Here is a 16,479-nt window from a genome sequence, read left to right as displayed (position 1 = left end):
ATCGAAGAGAGCGGCATATCAAATATTAAACTAAAATGTGCCACCAAATGAAGAAAACAAACTTCCAATAAGCAGGTATGCAACCTCAGGTGTAGTTAATATGTTTTCCTGTGCATTACAGAGCACAGCTTGTCAGGCCTATCACAACCTCAGGGCACCTTTTAAGCCTGGAGCATGCATGCACCCTCATTAGCAGGGGAATTCAGAAATGAGAACCTACTGGTGGAAGATCACAAGGGGCCACGCAGGGATCTGGGACATGCAAATAAGTTAGAAAAAAGTCCCCAAAAATGTTCTTGCTTGTTGTGTCCATACCTCCAAAAGGTGTGGTTGTTGGTACGAGTTTAGGGCTATGCTGAATACATTCAACGCTATGCAAGAAATAAAACAAGCGACTGCATTTAACGCAGGCCAATTTTTTAATGTAGAAACATAAAGTTTTACCTTTTTTCTTGCAAGCCATCATGGTTAGTTTTGCTGTTAAGATACAGTTTGAGGACACTTATGGAATGTGCTCCCTTTAAGTTATATGTAAAATCTTCATGTTACAACCTTGGTGTGACTATGACTGCTGTGCATACCCTCGACAGCCTCACACCATTCAATATTCCTGTACTCACCTTTGCTATCTGAAACTGAACTACAATATAATCAAGGCCACTGGAATTTTACAGCAGACGGACCCAATTTATGTGGGAGCACTGACAAAATTATGCAGTAAGAAATTGCCAATTATGTGACATTATCCATGACAGTATTAATTCAATATTTTGTCACTTCAAAACTTACTGTTTCTGTATGAGCAAGGTTCAACGTCATTAGTACCAGTTTTACACCTAAGTACAGCAAGCAGCAACTGAACTGTCATCAGTTAACCTTCACCAAGGATCCGCCACTCTGTAGAACCATGTTTTGGCATTTTATTAACTTTTAAACCATTTGAGCTAGAAACAATTTTTTGGAAGAAATTAACAAAATTTGCGGTAGATATTGGAGCATGTACAGATGGGAAAAACCATAATTACGCAGAAAACATCGCAGCCACAGAATCAATAATTCCAGTGGCCCTGTGTACCAAAGTTGTTGTTCAAAATGGTCAATTGAGCTCAGATCAGGCTTTGTTGTCAACAAAGACCAAATGTTGATCATTGTCAAGTGGCATTATCAGCTGGAAGTACTGTAATAAGGCCATGTCATATGGCTACAGTACGGCCATTCACCTTTCACTGGGATCCAACGTCTCCGCACACGCACCCATTAAAAACACCTATCCGCTTGGCCATGCTCTGAGCCAAACATTGAGCAGGCACGCAGAGCAGCACCCAATCCGATCAACCATATAGGAGCACACTGGGGCGGCACTCTTTCCAGGACCGGCTTCCAGATAGAACACCACAGCGCACTTTGGATCTATGCTGCCTCTTTTTGTGCAACCTTACTAGCACTAAGAAAACAACAGAAGTTTCCGTGTATGCAGCGTTCAATGTGTCAGAAGTGAGATCTATTGTAAAAAAAACAGGAGTCTGAAAAAACACACCTTGGACAAGGGCTGATCACATGTATGGCACCATTTACGATAAAGTCATAATGAAAGGAACTGGGTATATTTTACTCAGAATGTACATGACCTAGGTAAGTCTGTGAGGGGAATGAATTTCTGTCCTTCCCACATCATTCTCCCTCTGCAGGGTTATAAATCAAGGTAGACAGCCTGCACATTATGTCTGTTGATTAGAGTGCACTGCCTCCTGGCATTATCATTTTCTCATAGAGAATTTCCAGCCTGACAACAGGGAATAATTCAAGCATGTGAATCTATGAACCATCCAGAGTCGGAAAAGTAATGATTAGAAAGCAGTGTGGGCAGCAAATGGATTCATCAACACCACACACTAGTCCTGACTCTAGGAGATGGGAACATCTCCTGAACAATTTTTGCCTCTGATTGTTCTGTGGCGTACTGTGGTCACGCAGAGGGTTATCAAAACACTACAATAAGTTCAAGTCAAGTGGCCGTGAATGGACTTTCTTAGAGAATGTTATGGTAGAGCCACATATCACAAAGCTCACACGGCACTGTGCCAGTCAATGGCAGTAAGATAGAGAAAAGAGTACATTACAACAATATACAAAAACACTCTAACATTCCTCTAGAAAACTTAAACGTGCCAATCATTTTGATTTTCCTGCTGTCTCTATTACCCACCACTATGGTTATCACCACTGGGTGCCCTCTGGAAATCTTTAAAAACTTAAAAATTGATTTGTTAGGACATTTTATCTTTACTGTACCACCCAACTTCAGGGAACCTCACATCATAAAAACAAAAATCATTATTTAGTATTATTTGATAGCCTGCCTGGCAGCCTTTCCACAGTTACTCGACATTCACCATCCACATCTGATTTAACAGACTCTGCCACATAATCCCTGTCCCAAAGTGCTAAAAACTGTGGAAAACGCAGAAACGGTGCTTCTGGCTCCCCCTGCCGCTTCCAACACTCTTCCCTTCCTAGGGTCACTTGCAGCTTATGACAACGAGGCATCCACTATCAGCAGGAAAGCTCTTTGCACCCAACAGGTGGCACACAAATAAACGCGTGTCAATAAAACCTTTATCAGCTGCCGATAAAGATGCAGCGGGTGACCCAAACCTAACCTCAGGTCTCTGCAAAGCTAAAAACATGGAAACAAAAGCCTGACTCAGCAGGGCCAGCCTGAGCTCACCGGTCCAAGGCTGAGACAAATACTTTAATGGTGATTTCAGAAATACCAAATGGGAGAAACATACCTTCTGCCTTGATGCTACGTCCAGGAAAGCTACTGCTCTATACCTTTAAAAACTCGGAAATATCTGAAGCTCCCGAACACTTTTACCAAAGGAGATTTCCTCTTTTTCTGTTTGCTCTTCCCTCTTATGTCGGTAGACAGCTTTAGGATTTAGGCAGCCTGCACCCGCTATTGGTATTTTATGTGTTAAACTGCTTGATGTGCAAAAAAGATACTTTTTTGGTGCAATCAACTGAAGAAAGGGTTTTTCTGCAATTAGACAGGTGCACAAGTGGCCGCATAAGAAGAAGGCACAAAAAATATGTGCGGATGATTTAGTTGAAAAAATAATTTGCGGTGGCCTTTGACATTCAGTGCCTGCAGTCATAGGTTAAAGACGTCCCCCAAATTTGAAACGCATAACCTGGTGTATTAAAGCTTTAAAGCCAAGGGTAAGTAATCAGGCATCCTACTAATGAGACCACCTCTAATGAGCAAGGTCTTCAGATGGTTCTGGAAAATTGTTGAGTTTTGAATCTTTCTTAGGCCAGAAAGAAATGAGGCATATTATTGCGAACATGGCAGAATTCAACACAAATCAATAGTTTTGCCAATTTGATGTAATGGTCCGGAAGCATGTAGGCCCTACAGAGAAACTGCACCTCAAGAATGCATTTCACCCGTCCTACATTTATGATGGTAAAGTAAATTCCCACACACTGATACGTCTGGGCTCATTATGTACACAACCAATTGTCCAACCATTGTAAAAAAATGCATCTGTTAGACCACATAGACCCTAATATTGCATATATAGGCAGGTGCCTAACCGCCTTACTTTCTAGAAGATTACATACACACCATCCCATCTGAGCCTAGCCCACATCGGCCTTTGAACCGTGGTCAGTTCTGCCCAATAAACTGATAACAGACTAGGATGCCTTAAGCGTGTTAAAGAATATCAATAAATATTGCACGTCCAAGCTTACATTTACTGATATAACTTCAGCTTTGGATAGTTAATCATAGTATTACACTGAATCTTTTATTACAAGCAGTTGGCTGAAGGTCTTCACTCTCTGGAAGCTTCATGTTAGACGTATACTCTAGGCCCAGCTCTTTGTCATTCTCATCCTGTCACATGCGCAGTCACTCAGGTTTCCAACAGTGGGGCATCTTCAGCTACCTAAATATTACTCCAGTACACCCTATCTTTACTAAAAAGGCCGAATGTCTATACAACTGCACATCAATCGAGTTTAGGGGTGTCCCAAACTGAAATACGTCTTTCAAACTTGTATACCTTCACAACTCTGCTACTTTGGCAAGGGACGGCGTTTTTAAACTTCACACTGCTTTGCCTGTGGGCACAGTTTGAAGCACAAAGAGCATAGGAGCAATCTTTCCTATTTTTGGGAAAAGTTGATTTTCATTTATTTTTTTTCCTCTGGCAAAACCGATTTTAAAAAAAAGATTTTTCTCCCTCTTTTTTTATAGACTGCAACTTTGCAGTCATAAGAATATTGAAATTGATGTCTATCATAAAAGCTGAGAATAACAACTAAATAAATCATCACTAGCATAATGCCCACGAAGGAAAACGAAATTTTTCAGGGACTAAGTATATTACAAAGACAGTCTCTTTCGTCATCACGAAACATATCGGAGCGTACTGGAAACTGATGGTACTGTACGGGGTTGTTGAACACTCCTCTTGGCATTACATGGCTGAGGCGAAGGAATACATTGCTGCAGCTTGGCTGTGGTAACACCATTAGCGAAAGCACCCACCAGGCCCAGCACACACAAAACGTACCGGTGTGAGCATCCCTGAACTTTCGCAGAGTCCTCAATAGCTTGTGGACATCATTTATGCTGGAGTCCTTCTGGCTGTAGAGCATCAGCCGCTGTGTATCCGAGAACATGCGAGAGACGCTGAAAAGAGGGACACAAAGGTGAGATCTGTAAAACATTTGATTGGCTGCTAAGTGGTCTTCGCTGTGCCTTGAAATATCACAAAATTTGCACTCCCTTGGAAGACAAACCATCATCATTTAAGGAAAATTTCTAACTACCTGTGGCTGATACACATTGTGCTGCTTCAAGGCCCCATATAAGCAACCCTGAGATTAAGGGGTTCAATATCTGCAGCGAAATTCAATCTAATTGCCTAATTGCCTTTTTGGCATTTTAAAATTGTCCTGACTCTAGAATGACACCAATGGGGAATCGGCAAGGATGTAGTGCATTCAAGAACATACATGGCATATTGCGACCCACATTATATAGAGGGCAGGGTGAACGAACACGGTCAGAAGGTTTCTTGACTAGGTCTGTGCGTTTTTTTATACAGAGTTGTATCAATGCAGAGGAAGAATGCGTTATATTTTGTCTTTGCCACTCTTCCTCAAACCTTTCGCTTTGACATGCTCTGATGTGGGGATTCTGTAAGCGTGGCCTTGAAGTGTGACAAAGTGCTGTGACAAAGTGCTGTGGAACAAACTCTGCCGCCATGTGCTATGGCTGAGCACTGGCACTCAGTGAGGTTGGAACACCCCTGATCTCTCCACACTGATCATCTGAGGGACGTCTTGTATAATAATGGATGTAAAACACAGTCCTGCACAAATAGGGCCTCACATTGAAGATCATTATCTATTTATTGAGCCTCCTAGTTTAAAACACAAAAATGGAGCTTGATACTCGCCCGGCCTGATTTAAGTGTCGATGAGCTAGAATTTAGTTCGCACACTTTAAAAGCTGTTTTGTTTCCGTTTCTTGTTTATAAAAGATGCACCCCATGTCTTACAGGAGTTGGAATATTTTGTAACCGAGTACCTTTGGGCCGCTTTATTGTCCTCCAATTTATTGTCATCCACGGGTACTCCCCCACTATATCACGTGTTATATCACAAGTCAAAAATATTGCATCCATTACATCGAACTGTCCACTGACAGCAAGGTGAGTATAGGACAAGTATATGGGGGCTTAGGAGTATGAAATATATACAACCATCCCACTTTCATTCGTTTCACCATCCCTCCAGGGAAACTCTGCAGGCAACACCTACATTTCCCATGTTAAAAAAAAAAGATGATTTTTGTTCCTGAAACAAAGGGTGGCAGTGCGAGTCCCTCTTCTACTCACATGGATTTATTAAAGTTTCCGACGACTCCTGGCGACTCCCCTGGAGTCGGGTAGCGAAAACAAGGGTTGTTGGCGTTGCAGACGATGCCTTGTATCCAGGGCAGGGTGCCCGCAGACGGCAGGGCCTTGTTTGGGAAATGACCTGGGAATGGGGGAAGAAAGAAAACAACGGTTATGAGCACCTTTAAGTGGCCTTTCCACACAATCTTATATGGTTTTCAAGACGAACATGGCGCTCGGTGTCTTGGCAATGTCCTTGAGAAGCTGCAATGCGGAGTTTTGGGCTGTAAGATGTCTTTCCAGGAAGGCAGTGTGAGAAGTTGGCCTGATGTATGATATCACTAGTTATAGTGTACACCTTATATCAGTCCAAATACCCTTATGGTGATTGGTTGTAAAGTCAACCTTATAGACCAGCTATCCTAGTGGTAGCATGGACAAGAGCAGTCTTAGGCTAAACTCTGAATGGCATGTGAAGCCAGCTGTGATACCATATATAATCCCTTGAATACCAAATGAAAGGACACCACAACAGATATATATATAAAATAAAGTGTATTTATTCTAAGCAAACCCTCAGCACTCTTTATGAGATTAGAGGTAAGTACAACACAGTCTTATTAATGCATACAGTAAGTCACACAGGTAAGTAATACAGTTAGGCCCTAGGGGCCACGCAAACCATATACTAAATAAGTGGTATAAGAACCACTGTCACGGAAATAGAATAGGCCTAGGCCTAGGGAATCGCTGGGGCTACACTACACTAGCGTTAGTTAGGAAGTGGGAGGCCCACGGGATTCGTGTGCAGAGTGGAAACACTCACGCGTGATGCGTAAAAGTCAATAGCAATATTACAGTTTAGAAAACGGTAGATTTAGGACACTTCCGGAGTAGCTAGGAAGTTGAGACTTGAAAACTAGACACTAGGATAGTCACTATCCTGATGAGCACCGGAGTACCCAAGTTACCTAGCCCACAGGCTGCGGGTGCATAGGGGTGAAGATGCGTCGTTTTCGTCGTCGACTCCTATGGATGCCTGAAGAAAGATGCTGACAGGCAGTCAGGGGAGAGTGTCCGGTGGATCCCAAGGCTGGGATCTAGAAGAGAAGAAACCTGCAAGCAGAAGGGACAGAGTCAAGGTCACTAGCCAGTGACCACGTGGAACCAGGAAGGAACCAGGCGATGTCGTGAAGAGTTGCAGGTGAAGGTGAAGCTTGTCGCTGCAGCCAGGAGGACCAGGAAGCGTCGAGGACGACCAGGACCAGGAGGCGAGCTGTCCCACGAAGGCTCTTGCTGTCGGCAGCGTCGAAGTTGGACTAGGACTCACCAAGCCTTGGCAAGCGGAACCCACGAAGAACAAAGGACTTGCTTCTGGTGCAGACCAGGAAGGTCTGGGGTGCTTCTTCTTTGCAGAGAAGCGGGAGCCAGTCTGGAGGAGCCAAACCAGCGCAGAAGATTTCAGGGAGCGTCGTCACAAAGGCCACTAGCCAGCGGGCAAGCAACCGGACAGACGCGGCAAGCAGGAAAATGCTGAAGGGCCCCACGCAGGACTCGTGGAGTGTGGGGGGCTGGTCTTCGGTGCAGATGGTGCTTGGGGTTGGGGCTTCTCAATCCCCGGTGCACAACTTCGAGGGTACCTCAGAAGCTGCGCTGTAAGTTACTAGCCACTTTTCCCAGGTAGCCGGTCCCACGTCGCTCGTCGCCTCCACGGATCCCAGCTCTGCTGCAGATGTGGATGAGGGTCGGAGAAGTCTGGAAGTCAAGGCTCTGGTCGGGCTCTGCAGTCGGTTCCTCGTAGAACGGTCGCAAAGCAAAGGGTAGTCTCTTGATGGTGCCTGTTTGCACAGGGTAGCCACTCCTTGGCTACAAGGGAGATTCTTCAGTCTTCTTCTTTCGTCGAATGTCGAAGGTCCAGAGTTTCTGTTCAGTTTTGCAGGTTCAGGATAATCTAAAGTCTTGAGGCCCAACTCCCACTCTTATACTAATCTGGGGGGCTGGGATACCTGCTAGGTCACGCCTTATGGGTGGGACCTGGGAGGGGGTGGTTACACCCACTTCCCTTTGTCCAGTTTCGCGCCAGAGCTGGGGCTGGAGTGCCCCAGCGCCGGTTTGAACTGGACTATGCAAGGAACACCTTGTGTGCCCCAGGCATGTCTCATTCCTTTCAGCCCACCCTGCCCCAATACACTAAAGGCTGTCTGGGGAGGTGCTAGCACCTCCCCAAGCAGGAAACCTATTGTCCAGGCCTCCCTGGCTGGGATCACTCCCAGCAGCAGGAGGTCAGACTTGTGTCTGTGGCAGCAGCATCCATTTTGTGATGCTGAGGCTTTGGTTAGAGTTAAACAGCAACGTAGGATTTTAACATGTCTCTCCCTCTAGAAGGGAGGAATAATATCCTCATCACCAGAAATGGTATGGGGGTATTATTCCAAAGTGTTAGACACCTTACACGACATGTTTTGATAAAGCCAAACCATAGTTACCATAACTGTTTAAGATTATAAGGCACTTTAAGAGTATATGGTAGGCTATATCATAGAACAGCTATAAGGACATGGTTCCGAAAGCTGCAGACAGGCTCAGCTCATACTAGAGCACCATCTCACATGTTACCAAGCACTCTGCCTCCAGGATTGTTAAGGCCTGCCATAGGAGTGACTGATAGGTACACATGTGTCTATATATAAGGGTAGATATAGGCATACTATATCTAAGCAAGGGGTGATTACACGACCTTGCCCCAGCTGAGTGATCAGCCAGTTGTGTCTGATTGGAAGGCCAGACCAGGGGTGACATAATACATGCTGCAGCCCCTGGGAGGCCTAGGGTACACCTATGCCCTGGGTACCTAGGGTACACTGTACAGGGTCCAATAAGGTGATCCTTACCAATTGGTTATGTACCTAGGGTACATGGAGTCCATTTTACAGAGAGAGCAGACAGCCTGAGACCCTGAATGGCAGGATCTCAGGCCAACTAAGTCGAAAAACCAGCTAGACACTAGGCAAAAAGTTGGGGGTAACCATAGTCAGATATCCACCTTCCTACACAACCCCCCCCCCAAACGAAAGGAGATAAGGCTGGCCTTGACAAGGTAAGCCTCTATTGCCTGAGTGGCCATATAAGGAAGAACCAGCACTGGCATGGTTACCCCCTGTCTCATGGTCCACTAAGCAATCCCTCATCCTAAAGATATCATAGGGTCTCCACCATAGGGAATCTCTACCTTTGGTGTGTCTTTGCAAAGTAAAAGGCTGGTGTTGAGATGGAGTACTGAAGTGAGTGTCCCCAAAGTGAGGCCTCAGCTTCCTCCAATCATCCTCCACCATGGATGCCTTTCTTTCTCTAACTGAGTTGCACTGTGCTCTCAGGGTCAGCCTCTGGCTACCTAAAGCTGGAGGCTGGGTCCCTTTTGTGGGCTTACTGGAGGGACAGGTCAGGTTTGGGGCCCTAAGGTCCCATGTTTGCCTGTGCCCAACAGAATCCCTCTGGGGGAGGTCCCTAACTACCTGTGAAGGGGATCCCTCAGGAATGTTTTTACCCATCACCTGGCTAGGGCAACTAACCAGGCAATCCTCATTCTTTTGAAGGGGGGGTTCTTGTGGACAGGGGCCCTCTTGGGGTCCACTGGCCTCCCTGACCTCTGCAGCCCTGGGCTGACTGAGGCAGGGTAGAGAGAGGCAGGCTACCTGCACCAGACTGGGTCCCACCTTGGAAGGGGCCACTGCCATCAGAGGCTCTGCCAGGCCAGGCCTGGCTACCTCTGGGGCAGTTCCTTCACAAGGGGTGAGGTCAGATCCCTGAGGAGGCTGACCTTTTCCTAATGTCTGGGGAGAGGGAGACTTTTCTTCCTCCCTACTACTCTCTGTTTGTGTGGAGTGATCCATAGTTTCAGGCTTCACTACACCTATATCAGTCTGAGTATGGGCTGAGACCATTACAGCCTTGCCAACCTTTTCAGGAAGGCACTCAGTTTGTGTTTGAGCTGTGACTGTCACAGCTCTGCCAATTTCTACAGGGAAGTCTGTCTGTGCCTGGGCTGTGGCTACCACTGCCCTTCCAACCTTTTCAGGGAGGAGAGCTACTTGGACAGGGGTTGTGACTGGCACAACCCCACTACCCTTTTTGGAAAGGCCTACCATTTTAGAATGGGTGTCTTGTTCAACTCCAGCCCAAGCTGAGAGTTCTAAGTCATTCCCCAGCAAGCAGTCCACAGGCAAGGTTGGAGACACTGCCACCCTTTTAGGGCCAGTGACACCTCCCCAGCTGAGACATACCTCTGCCATGGGATGACTGTTCTGTTTGCCATCAATGTTAGTTACCTGGTATGAGAAACCAGGCAAAAGCTGCTCAGAGGGAACTAGCCTATGGGCCACCATAGTGATGCTAGCTCCAGTGTCTCTGTAGGCCTCAGCTTTTCTACCATTGATGTAGGGTTCCTGTCTGTACCTACCCAAAGTGTTGGGAAGGCAGTGAAGTTGGCAAACCCCATGCCACCATCACAGACAAGAGTAGCTGCTGTAGGGGAATTGGCTAAGCCAGGATCCCCCTGTGTTCCCCAAGAAAACCCAACCAAATTTTTGGGGGCACTCCCACCACCTGGGGGATTACTGCTGACAGTAATAGGTGGTGTGACAGGAGTAGTTGGAGGAACAGTTTTGTTTTTAGCCTGTGGACAACTGCTGTCAGTTTTCCAATGCCCAGGTGTTTTACACACATGGCAGTAAGGCTTTTTAACTGTGGTAGAGGAGGGAGCTTGGGACCCACCACCCTGTGTGGAGTTTTGGGGCCCTGAGGAAGATTTCTCTTTTGCTTTATCCCCACCCTTCTCTTGAGGCTTGGTGGTATCTTTCTTTTGGTCACCACCCTGATTTTTAGGCCTAATCCTGGTCCTGACCCATTTATCTGCCCTCTTTCCCATTTCTTGGGGAGAGGTCAAATCTGAGTCTACCAGGTGTTGATGGAGAAGCTGGTTCTGACAATTACTAAGGATCTGCTCCCTCATAATCAAGTTGTACAATCCTGTATAGTCCTGCACCTTGCTGCCATTTAACCAACCTTCCAAAGCCTTAGTGGCACAATCCACAAAATCAGACCAGTCCTGTGTCTGTGTCTTCTGGGTGTCTCTGAACAACAACCTATATTGCTCAGTGGTTAAGCCAAACCCATCTATCAGAGCACTCTTCAGGACTTTGTAATTGTTTGCATCCTCATCACTGACTGTGAGGAGCTTGTCTCTACCTTTGTCAGAAAAGGAGAGCCACAAGATAGCTGCCCACTGACTTTGGGGTACCTGCTGTACTTTGCAGGCCCTCTCCAAAGCAGTCATCCATTTGTGGATGTCATCCCCATTCTGATATGGGGGGACTATCTTGCTTAGGTTTCTATGGTCATAAGACCTATCCCTATCTCTAGGGATGTTGCTGCCACCAGTGGGTTCTGACCCACACAATTTTTGCTCTCTAGCCAGAGCAAGCTTCTCCTTGGCAAGGGCAATTTCTTCCCTCTGAATCCTCAGATTAGCTTCCCTCATTCTGGCTTTATGCTCCTTTCTCTCAGGTGAAGTCATTCCCCTGTGAGAGGAAGCATTAGAGATGCTAGAGACATGGGAGTGGATGGATTCCCTTGAAGGGGATCTGTCCCTCCTGCTTCTCTGTGAATGCCTACTTGTGGGTCTGTATGGGGGGACCCCATGCAAACTCCCATGTAAACTTAAGTTAGCCTGGCTAAGTCTCCTTACTTGGCTCTGGCTGTCTACCTCCCCATCTGAAGTCCCATCTGACTCATCTGTGGTGGGTAGACCCTTATCTACAGCTATGGCACCATCCCTGGCAGCTCTTTCAGCATCATAGGCCTCCAGAAGCTCCACTAGCTGTCTAAGGGTAGGGTTGGAACCCTGTTTTATTCCTCTGGAGGTACACAAATGTCTCATCTCCTGGAATGTTAAGGTATCATATCTAGAGGGGATCTTTTGCAGACCTGATCCTCCTGAGAGAGCATCTACTTGATCTACTCTCAGAGACATGATCTAGTGAGGGTGTGGTGTGTGCACCTACCTACACTAGTTGTATCTACTAAACCTTTCTAGTAGTTGTAGTCAGAGTGTGTTACTCCCTTCAACCTACACTACAAAGTCCAGTAGGACTTAAGTATAATAATCTATGTTATATGTACCTAGACAATATCTGTGTGATCTTTCAATTTAGTATCTCAAGATTACAATGGTATTACAACAGCAAGCTCAGATCCCAACCGCTGCTCACCAATGTGAGAAGTTGGCCTGATGTATGATATCACTAGTTATAGTGTACACCTTATATCAGTCCAAATACCCTTATGGTGATTGGTTGTAAAGTCAACCTTATAGACCAGCTATCCTAGTGGTAGCATGGACAAGAGCAGTCTTAGGCTAAACTCTGAATGGCATGTGAAGCCAGCTGTGATACCATATATAATCCCTTGAATACCAAATGAAAGGACACCACAACAGATATATATATAAAATAAAGTGTATTTATTCTAAGCAAACCCTCAGCACTCTTTATGAGATTAGAGGTAAGTACAACACAGTCTTATTAATGCATACAGTAAGTCACACAGGTAAGTAATACAGTTAGGCCCTAGGGGCCACGCACACCATATACTAAATAAGTGGTATAAGAACCACTGTCACGGAAATAGAATAGGCCTAGGCCTAGGGAATCGCTGGGGCTACACTACACTAGCGTTAGTTAGGAAGTGGGAGGCCCACGGGATTCGTGTGCAGAGTGGAAACACTCACGCGTGATGCGTAAAAGTCAATAGCAATATTACAGTTTAGAAAACGGTAGATTTAGGACACTTCCGGAGTAGCTAGGAAGTTGAGACTTGAAAACTAGACACTAGGATAGTCACTATCCTGATGAGCACCGGAGTACCCAAGTTACCTAGCCCACAGGCTGCGGGTGCATAGGGGTGAAGATGCGTCGTTTTCGTCGTCGACTCCTATGGATGCCTGAAGAAAGATGCTGACAGGCAGTCAGGGGAGAGTGTCCGGTGGATCCCAAGGCTGGGATCTAGAAGAGAAGAAACCTGCAAGCAGAAGGGACAGAGTCAAGGTCACTAGCCAGTGACCACGTGGAACCAGGAAGGAACCAGGCGATGTCGTGAAGAGTTGCAGGTGAAGGTGAAGCTTGTCGCTGCAGCCAGGAGGACCAGGAAGCGTCGAGGACGACCAGGACCAGGAGGCGAGCTGTCCCGCGAAGGCTCTTGCTGTCGGCGGCGTCGAAGTTGGACTAGGACTCACCAAGCCTTGGCAAGCGGAACCCACGAAGAACAAAGGACTTGCTTCTGGTGCAGACCAGGAAGGTCTGGGGTGCTTCTTCTTTGCAGAGAAGCGGGAGCCAGTCTGGAGGAGCCAAACCAGCGCAGAAGATTTCAGGGAGCGTCGTCACAAAGGCCACTAGCCAGCGGGCAAGCAACCGGACAGACGCGGCAAGCAGGAAAATGCTGAAGGGCCCCACGCAGGACTCGTGGAGTGTGGGGGGCTGGTCTTCGGTGCAGATGGTGCTTGGGGTTGGGGCTTCTCAATCCCCGGTGCACAACTTCGAGGGTACCTCAGAAGCTGCGCTGTAAGTTACTAGCCACTTTTCCCAGGTAGCCGGTCCCACGTCGCTCGTCGCCTCCACGGATCCCAGCTCTGCTGCAGATGTGGATGAGGGTCGGAGAAGTCTGGAAGTCAAGGCTCTGGTCGGGCTCTGCAGTCGGTTCCTCGTAGAACGGTCGCAAAGCAAAGGGTAGTCTCTTGATGGTGCCTGTTTGCACAGGGTAGCCACTCCTTGGCTACAAGGGAGATTCTTCAGTCTTCTTCTTTCGTCGAATGTCGAAGGTCCAGAGTTTCTGTTCAGTTTTGCAGGTTCAGGATAATCTAAAGTCTTGAGGCCCAACTCCCACTCTTATACTAATCTGGGGGGCTGGGATACCTGCTAGGTCACGCCTTATGGGTGGGACCTGGGAGGGGGTGGTTACACCCACTTCCCTTTGTCCAGTTTCGCGCCAGAGCTGGGGCTGGAGTGCCCCAGCGCCGGTTTGAACTGGACTATGCAAGGAACACCTTGTGTGCCCCAGGCATGTCTCATTCCTTTCAGCCCACCCTGCCCCAATACACTAAAGGCTGTCTGGGGAGGTGCTAGCACCTCCCCAAGCAGGAAACCTATTGTCCAGGCCTCCCTGGCTGGGATCACTCCCAGCAGCAGGAGGTCAGACTTGTGTCTGTGGCAGCAGCATCCATTTTGTGATGCTGAGGCTTTGGTTAGAGTTAAACAGCAACGTAGGATTTTAACATGTCTCTCCCTCTAGAAGGGAGGAATAATATCCTCATCACCAGAAATGGTATGGGGGTATAATTCCAAAGTGTTAGACACCTTACACGACATGTTTTGATAAAGCCAAACCATAGTTACCATAACCGTTTAAGATTATAAGGCACTTTAAGAGTATATGGTAGGCTATATCATAGAACAGCTATAAGGACATGGTTCCGAAAGCTGCAGACAGGCTCAGCTCATACTAGAGCACCATCTCACATGTTACCAAGCACTCTGCCTCCAGGATTGTTAAGGCCTGCCATAGGAGTGACTGATAGGTACACATGTGTCTATATATAAGGGTAGATATAGGCATACTATATCTAAGCAAGGGGTGATTACACGACCTTGCCCCAGCTGAGTGATCAGCCAGTTGTGTCTGATTGGAAGGCCAGACCAGGGGTGGCATAATACATGCTGCAGCCCCTGGGAGGCCTAGGGTACACCTATGCCCTGGGTACCTAGGGTACACTGTACAGGGTCCAATAAGGTGATCCTTACCAATTGGTTATGTACCTAGGGTACATGGAGTCCATTTTACAGAGAGAGCAGACAGCCTGAGACCCTGAATGGCAGGATCTCAGGCCAACTAAGTCGAAAAACCAGCTAGACACTAGGCAAAAAGTTGGGGGTAACCATAGTCAGATATCCACCTTCCTACACAACCCCCCCCCAAACGAAAGGAGATAAGGCTGGCCTTGACAAGGTAAGCCTCTATTGCCTGAGTGGCCATATAAGGAAGAACCAGCACTGGCATGGTTACCCCCTGTCTCATGGTCCACTAAGCAATCCCTCATCCTAAAGATATCATAGGGTCTCCACCATAGGGAATCTCTACCTTTGGTGTGTCTTTGCAAAGTAAAAGGCTGGTGTTGAGATGGAGTACTGAAGTGAGTGTCCCCAAAGTGAGGCCTCAGCTTCCTCCAATCATCCTCCACCATGGATGCCTTTCTTTCTCTAACTGAGTTGCACTGTGCTCTCAGGGTCAGCCTCTGGCTACCTAAAGCTGGAGGCTGGGTCCCTTTTGTGGGCTTACTGGAGGGACAGGTCAGGTTTGGGGCCCTAAGGTCCCATGTTTGCCTGTGCCCAACAGAATCCCTCTGGGGGAGGTCCCTAACTACCTGTGAAGGGGATCCCTCAGGAATGTTTTTACCCATCACCTGGCTAGGGCAACTAACCAGGCAATCCTCATTCTTTTGAAGGGGGGGTTCTTGTGGACAGGGGCCCTCTTGGGGTCCACTGGCCTCCCTGACCTCTGCAGCCCTGGGATGACTGAGGCAGGGTAGAGAGAGGCAGGCTACCTGCACCAGACTGGGTCCCACCTTGGAAGGGGCCACTGCCATCAGAGGCTCTGCCAGGCCAGGCCTGGCTACCTCTGGGGCAGTTCCTTCACAAGGGGTGAGGTCAGATCCTTGAGGAGGCTGACCTTTTCCTAATGTCTGGGGAGAGGGAGACTTTTCTTCCTCCCTACTACTCTCTGTTTGTGTGGAGTGATCCATAGTTTCAGGCTTCACTACACCTATATCAGTCTGAGTATGGGCTGAGACCATTACAGCCTTGCCAACCTTTTCAGGAAGGCACTCAGTTTGTGTTTGAGCTGTGACTGTCACAGCTCTGCCAATTTCTACAGGGAAGTCTGTCTGTGCCTGGGCTGTGGCTACCACTGCCCTTCCAACCTTTTCAGGGAGGAGAGCTACTTGGACAGGGGTTGTGACTGGCACAACCCCACTACCCTTTTTGGAAAGGCCTACCATTTTAGAATGGGTGTCTTGTTCAACTCCAGCCCAAGCTGAGAGTTCTAAGTCATTCCCCAGCAAGCAGTCCACAGGCAAGGTTGGAGACACTGCCACCCTTTTAGGGCCAGTGACACCTCCCCAGCTGAGACATACCTCTGCCATGGGATGACTGTTCTGTTTGCCATCAATGTTAGTTACCTGGTATGAGAAACCAGGCAAAAGCTGCTCAGAGGGAACTAGCCTATGGGCCACCATAGTGATGCTAGCTCCAGTGTCTCTGTAGGCCTCAGCTTTTCTACCATTGATGTAGGGTTCCTGTCTGTACCTACCCAAAGTGTTGGGACAGGCAGTGAAGTTGGCAAACCCCATGCCACCATCACAGACAAGAGTAGCTGCTGTAGGGGAATTGGCTAAGCCAGGATCCCCCTGTGTTCCCCAAGAAAACCCAACCAAATTTTTGGGGGCACTCCCACCACC

General features: G+C 47.5%; 1 protein-coding gene across 1 annotated transcript in view; it reads right to left on the bottom strand.

The window, feature by feature from the left end:
• The window catches only part of ABCA1 (ATP binding cassette subfamily A member 1), a 185,655-nt gene that overhangs the window by 115,658 nt on the left and 53,518 nt on the right, over positions 1-16,479 (bottom strand). Inside the window, exons 4-5 of the mRNA XM_085641305.1 lie at positions 5,919-6,060; positions 4,587-4,705 (exon numbers count right to left, since the gene is read on the bottom strand). Of these exons, the coding sequence (XP_085497431.1) occupies positions 4,587-4,705; positions 5,919-6,060 (261 nt within the window). The remainder of the gene's footprint in view (positions 1-4,586; positions 4,706-5,918; positions 6,061-16,479) is intronic.

Source organism: Triturus cristatus, chromosome 2_2 (assembly GCF_964204655.1).
Source record: "Triturus cristatus chromosome 2_2, aTriCri1.1, whole genome shotgun sequence".
In the NCBI taxonomy this organism is placed as follows: domain Eukaryota; kingdom Metazoa; phylum Chordata; class Amphibia; order Caudata; family Salamandridae; genus Triturus; species Triturus cristatus.
The sequence above is the reverse complement of the archived record's forward strand: the minus strand, read 5'-3'. Positions and strand labels throughout refer to the sequence as shown.